This window comes from Alnus glutinosa, chromosome 9 (assembly GCF_958979055.1).
Source record: "Alnus glutinosa chromosome 9, dhAlnGlut1.1, whole genome shotgun sequence".
In the NCBI taxonomy this organism is placed as follows: Eukaryota; Viridiplantae; Streptophyta; class Magnoliopsida; order Fagales; family Betulaceae; genus Alnus; species Alnus glutinosa.
In genome coordinates, this window is record NC_084894.1 from 24,112,474 (window position 1) to 24,119,179 (window position 6,706).

General features: G+C 35.7%; 1 protein-coding gene across 1 annotated transcript; it reads right to left on the minus strand.

The window, feature by feature from the left end:
• Window positions 1-1,383: 1,383 nt before the first annotated feature.
• On the minus strand, window positions 1,384-5,922 carry LOC133876885 (receptor-like protein 6). The gene is made up of 2 exons (XM_062315123.1): window positions 3,129-5,922; window positions 1,384-1,529 (listed from the first exon to the last, which is right to left on the minus strand). The coding sequence occupies exon 1, from the start codon at window positions 5,920-5,922 to the stop codon at window positions 3,154-3,156; it is 2,769 nt and encodes a 922-aa protein (XP_062171107.1). The 3' UTR covers window positions 1,384-1,529; window positions 3,129-3,153.
• Between the last annotated feature and the right edge of the window lie 784 nt (window positions 5,923-6,706).

Sequence of the window (6,706 nt, forward strand, 5' to 3'; positions counted from 1 at the left end):
TATATAGATGAAATATAATGATGGAGGATGAGGCGAGGAAAGTTCCAGTGACACGACTTTTTGACCTGTGACTCTTGACACTTATATATGGATGAAAATATAATTAAGTGGCCGACCAAGAAGAAGAAGATCGATGAAGTAAGAGAGAAGAGAGACCTTAATATTTTATCCTCCTTCTATGTCCGGTTCTGCAGGCACGGCAGCTTTATTCACACGTTTGGAGAAATTTGAGGTTGAGTAATTTGGATTTTTAGGAATGTGATTATATATTCACACCGAATCACACGTGATTGTCACTATTGACGCCTAATTTGTTTTTTTTTTTGAAATTTATGTAAGGATTAACTTCATATACAGACAATTTACATGGTAAGAGTATTACGACTCGGGCTTTCTATGAAGGGGCATCATATACCAATACAACGTGTTCAGATAGAATTTTAACTTCTTTTTGTAAGCGAATTGGGAATCAAACACTGAAATATGGGTGAGCTTCCCAACAATAATTTTAAAATGAAAATACTGCAAAAAATATAAATAATGACCAGGTCCTCTATGTAAGGGCCGTATAAAACGTAACCGAAGCAAAAAAGGCACATGAAATGACACGAACCTCGAAAAGTCTCTCAACGATACAAAGAATGTGAAAAAAAAAAAAAATTGAAGGTTGGGTCATAAAAAGCAGAATTCTAGAATGAAAGGAGGAATGTGGAAAACAAGTGGAGGTGGGGGAATTCCTACCGGTTCTTTGATTGAGGAAAGCAATAACTTTTGGTTTGGTTAGCGGAATTCAACATTTTTTTTTTTTTGTGTTTACATTTTTAAAAAATTTGATGCTTAGTCATTTGAATTTTCAGAAATATAACTATTTTCATGTTTGAAATAATTAGGTATTTCTAAAATTTTTCAAGAATATAGGATTTTCATGTATAATTTACTTTTGAAAATAATTAGGAATTTAAGACTGCTAAACTATAGGAATAGAAGCCGCATTTTAAATTTAATTTAATTTTAAGACAGCCAAACTAGAATAGACAGGAAACAAGACTCCTTGAGGAGGTCAGTGCATATTAGGTGATTGAAATTTCTTTCCCAATCCAATGGTCTAAAACTGAAAATCCCCAGATGCAATACTTTCCCAATCCAATGGTCTGATTTGAACTAAATAAAGAGCACAAGATTAGTGGAGCCAGAAACAATTTTCATTCAATCTGTCGAAGAGAAGAGTTGTAGATATCTAATCAAATATTTATATTTGTATGTTGTTGGTGCTTCATTAGAGTTAGAAGAGATATTCTTCATTAATTATTTATTGAGTAGGATTCAGTCCACATGCTTTTCAAGCACAAGCAACACTAAAACATAGCAATAAAAAACTGGGAAAATAATTAGAATCCAGACAACATGACAAAAGTATTGCAAATTATTACACATAAATGTGTATATCAGCAACTGAGCATAACTGTCACTGGAGAGGCCTTACACACTTTAGCAAACTTCATTCAGAGTAAACTTGGAGCAATTTATCTCTGCAAGTCATCAGGCATACAATATTGGTGTAAGTCAGTATCAACCAAAAGTTCTTTTACACGATCTAATTGAATAATTGCACAATGAACTTGATGCACACTAACTACTACAAAACACATGAAAATGATAAATGGGCTCGTTGAAGAGGGTTGTGACTTTTAATGGCTACTTTAAGAGAACTGTGATATTTAGAAACACAGTAAAATGTATTATCAATTGACCGACTAGGATTAAGACTGACTCAATTAACTCTAGACTAGGACTCTAACTATACTTAGAAGAAGGGGAATCAAACCCCTTATTGGAGATTTATTCCTTATTGGACTCTAACACGAGACTGGGGCAATATTAAATAACTAGGGAAAAATCTACATACCCCACTCAAACTGCCACATAATTGACAGTGTCCCCCCAAACTACCAAAAGATTGTCAATGTATCCCCCAAAGGCCAAAAAAAGACAAAAATAACCTTACAATTTTTTTAATAAAACAAAAATACCCATATAAATTCCAAAAAATAATTTTTTCTTTTTTTTTTTTCTTTTTTTTTTTAATTTTTAAATTTGGCCACCCTTGGTTTATTTGTATTTTTTTTTCGTTTTTTTTTAATTATTATTATTTTTTATTTTATTAAGGGTATTTTCGTCATTGGGGAATATTGACAATTTTTAATAGTTTAGAAAGACATTGTCCAAATTTAAAGTTTAAGGAGACATTATCAATTGGGTAATAGTTTAAAGAAGGTATATGAACTTTACCATTATAAAATTATGCACCGCTTAAAAAACAGAACCTAAAAAGAGAAGTTGTTATATTCACCTAATCAATGGTCTATCAAAATAATCAAAAGGTCGCATATTCCAATATAATTGCACAGGGAGAAGAGCAAGTGATCTTATGGGGATTAGAATAATGTGCATAATGTGTTAAAATTAAGTACAGCTATTGCACTTCAAATTTCTATGAATCTTTAATCCAACCCTTCGACAGTAGAAACACATACGTGGAAGATTGATAAAGTATACATTCAATAATTGATTGTAGTTTTGCTACACATGTAATTTGTTTCTGAGTTTAGTAGCTGCTGTTTGTAGCAGTCTGATGGGTTTGTTCTTATTCTCTGTCTGAGAATTAGTTCCAGTCTTTACTGGAGGGTCTGTAAACGTTTTGAGTTTGGTTTATAATAGTTTTAATTCATCCAAAAAAAAAAAAAAAGAAAAAGAAAAAAAGAAGTATAAATTAAATACATTATACAAATTTCAATGAACATTTCCCCCCTAGCTGCATCAGAGTCACTGCAACTAATTAATAATTAAAGATATGTCAATAATTAAGAGTTGTGAATATCCTAGAGTTCGAGACACACAGAAATGGTCATAAGAGGCCATTTGATTCAAGGCATTTTGGATTCCTATGAAAGCCCACATGCAAATAAGATGCTTGGAAATGTGGGCATTCCTCATTTGGGTTGCTGTGTAAAGTTACATTTGCCATTACAGTCATGCCTTAAGGAAAACGCAGGAATCCAATCATGTGGATCAATTTTTTGTTTTGATTTATATTGAAAGGAAAAAAGCAAGAGATTTTCATGACAAACCTGGAGGTGTTGCGTCTGATCATAACTACAAATAATGCCTCGGCTGCTGATTGTTGAGTGCTGGTCTTCGACGATATTCATTTCCAAGATACAGTTTAGGGAAGATCTTGAAAAGAATGTCATCAACATGTTTGTAATACCATATCCTCCATCTCTTCCAAAACATAAGGGACCCAACTACAAATCCAAACCCAAAAACAAATCCCAGTTCAGCACTTACGTAATTCCAGTCGATCATACTCTTATGAGGTTCTTCAAATGTTGGAGGTGACAATCGTGGCTCCTCATGTGAGCACTGTGATTTCAAAGGCAAACCACATAATCTTTCGTTTCCTTTGAAGGAATTTTCCGAAAATGTAGCGAATTGCTTGATGAATGGAATCTGTCCCACCAGTTGGTTGAATGAAAGGTTTAAGACCGATAAGAAAATAAGACCATTGGCAAGTTGCACAGGAATCTTACCAGTAAGCTCATTGTTTGACAGGTCTAAAGACTCAAGATTACTCAATTTTCCCAGAGATGCTGGGATTTGGCCCGTTAAAGTATTGTGCGACAGGTTAAGTGTATACAACAGTGTGAGTTCTCCAATTTCTTCAGGTATAGGACCGTCAAACTTGTTGCAAGAGAAGTCAAGGTTCGTGAAGATAGTTAGGATCTTCACCAACTCCAACTCTAAATCCTTGATAGTAATTGTTATCGTCTCATGATAGTAAAAACCAAGAACACCAAACCCGAGGTAACTGAGCCTTGAGTGCGCCTCATATGCACGATCAATCATTGCCATGCAAGACGAAAAAAGCATTATTGGAAGTTTACCAATAAAATTATTTGAAGCTACGTCAACAATTTGAAGCATCGGCCAGGGGGCATTAAGTTTTGGATGAGAAATGGGCCCGTAGAATTTGTTAGATCGCAAAACAAGGACCCTCAACGATGTGTGGTTCAAGTAAAATGGGAAGGTATCCTCGATGTGGTTGTTTCCAATGTCCAAGACCTCCAACTTAGAGCAATTGGCCAAAGATTTTGGTAACCCTCCTTCTAGTTGGTTTTTATTGAGAGCTAAAGTTTGTAAACCACAATTATCTGGAAATGCATTAGGAATTGTGCCGTTGAGTTTGTTTTTCCTTAAATTCAGCACCTCAAGTTCTATACCACTCATCTCAATTAAGCATTGGGGGATTTCGCCACCAAAGGAATTATTGGACAGATCTATAAGTTCAATATATGTAGCATTGCATATTAATCTAGGGATGCTCCCATAGAATTTATTACTTGAAAGAGACAAATATTGAGTAGAGGCAACGAATTGAATGATGCTTGTTGCCAGCTCTCCATAGATTTGGTTGTTTGAAAGGTCTAGAAAGGATAAATAAGATTGGTTTCTCAAGAAATTAGGAAATTTTTTCAACTTGCAAGAAGCGAGAATTAATGTATGAAGTTGAACCGAGGATAATGAAAGGTTAAAATCATTATATTCAGTCAACAAGTTGATGTGAGAAAGATCAAGGTAGTAAAGATTTTTTAACGGCTGAATCACACTAAGGTCCAGGGAGTTGTTAAATTTGTTTGAACCAAGTGATAGGCCTTCAAGACCTCGGAATTCAAAGATAGACATGGGTATTGTTCCTTCCAACTGGTTGTCATCCAAAAAAATATATTCCAGAGTGTAAGAAGAAACATTGGAAAATTCTTTGAGTTGACCAGAAAATTGGTTGGACCAGAGTCCTAAATATTGCAATGATGGAAGGGAAAATAGAGAAACTGGAATATTCCCATTCAGTGAATTTTTATACAAGCGAAGATATTCCAATTTCAAAAGTTCTTCCCACTGAGTGGAAGTAATCTGACCAGTAAGATTATTGGAAGAAAGGTTTAGGTTGGTCAGATTCTTGGCCATGCTAAATACTGGAATTGATCCACTAAACATGTTCGATGACATGTCCAAATAGACCAATTGTGTGAGGCTCGCCAATGAGTCTGGAATTGATCCACTGAAATTGCAATTCGAAAGATCTATTGTTGACAACATTTTAAGATTGCCAATAGAATATGGCAATGACCCTCGCAAATCATTGCCTGATAAGTCAAGTGTTTGTAGCATTGGAATTTGGAAGATCTTTTTTGGAAATGTTCCATTCAACCAAGAAGAGGAGACTTTCAAAGATGTCAGATTTTTGAAATCTGCAAAAAAAATTGGAACTGGAGAAGAAAAGTAGTTCCAATTTAAACGAATAATTGAGAGGGACTTGAGATTCCGTAACGATGAATCAATAGGGCCTGAAAGATTGCAGTGTGACAAGCTCAACACTCTCAGATTTGGCAACGAAGATGATAAGGCGTGACACCACTCCTTACCTTGGGTCGATATAGCTACACCATCAAGATGAAGTTCGATAAGCTCCGAAAGGTTCTGGACGAGCATATTTAAATTTGGATTCTCGAGATAAAGGCTATAATAATTGGAAGATAAATCAAGAGTAACCAACCTTGTCAAACGCGAAATTGCAATAGGAATCTGCCCTGCAAACCAAGCGTATGATAGATTCAAATAACTCAAATTTGCCAGCTTGTCAAACTGTGATGGAATCTGAGAATAGTTGAAATAGTTGTAAGCCAAACTCAGGCTCTGGAGATGCTGAAGACTGAAGAGGCTACTTGAATCGTCTAGTCCACTATCCCAGATGGACTCATTGGCAAGGTCGAGACCAATAACACGTCCCTCATGACAGGTTACGCCTTCCCATGAACAGCAATCAACACTTTGATTCCACTTAACAAGTTTGTTGGACGTCATTGCAGGATAGAATGTAAGGTTGTTCTTCAATTGCAGCAACAAGGACTGCTGATCGTCGAGACATTGGCCAGACACGCCAAAGACGCAAATGCAAATTAGGAAAAGTGAGTAAATGGGGATCAAGAAAAGCCACGAAAAAACCGCAAGTGATGTCATTGCAGGGAATGGAAGAGGTGGTACTGATATTAATTAATGGTGGATTCAGGATGGTATGAATTTGTTTAGCGTGTGATTAAATATAGAGATGGTAGGGGGTTGTGGCCATGCACGAATCAGGCAATTAAGTAAAGTTCGGCGAAGACGACTTTTTGACCAGTGACTCTGAGTCGTGGTAACTCGTACGTGGCCGACCAAGAGGAAGAAAATGAAATAAGAGAAGAGAAGAGAGAGCTTTTACGTACTTAATTAATTAGCTCCTGCATACGTTTTGGAAGAAGTGAAGAAAAGTCAAAAGAAATTAATAAATTGCATCAAACGCCTACCACCATATATCAAATTAAATCAATTGGTACGTACCGTAACGTAGCCTTTATTTATCGCCACTGCGCGCTATATTTATTTATTGCCCAACTTCTTTTTTGTCTGATTATTAATTAAATGGACACATGAGTTTAACATTTCAGAAAGGAAAATATTAGATTTACAACACCAATATAACAACTGTACAACAATCCCTTACATGAGGGTAAGTCCCACATACTGGAGCCCACCCTCACGTGAGGAGTTGTTGTACAGTTGTTGTATTGGTGTTGTACAAGAATCAAATCCCTTTCAGAAAATATGG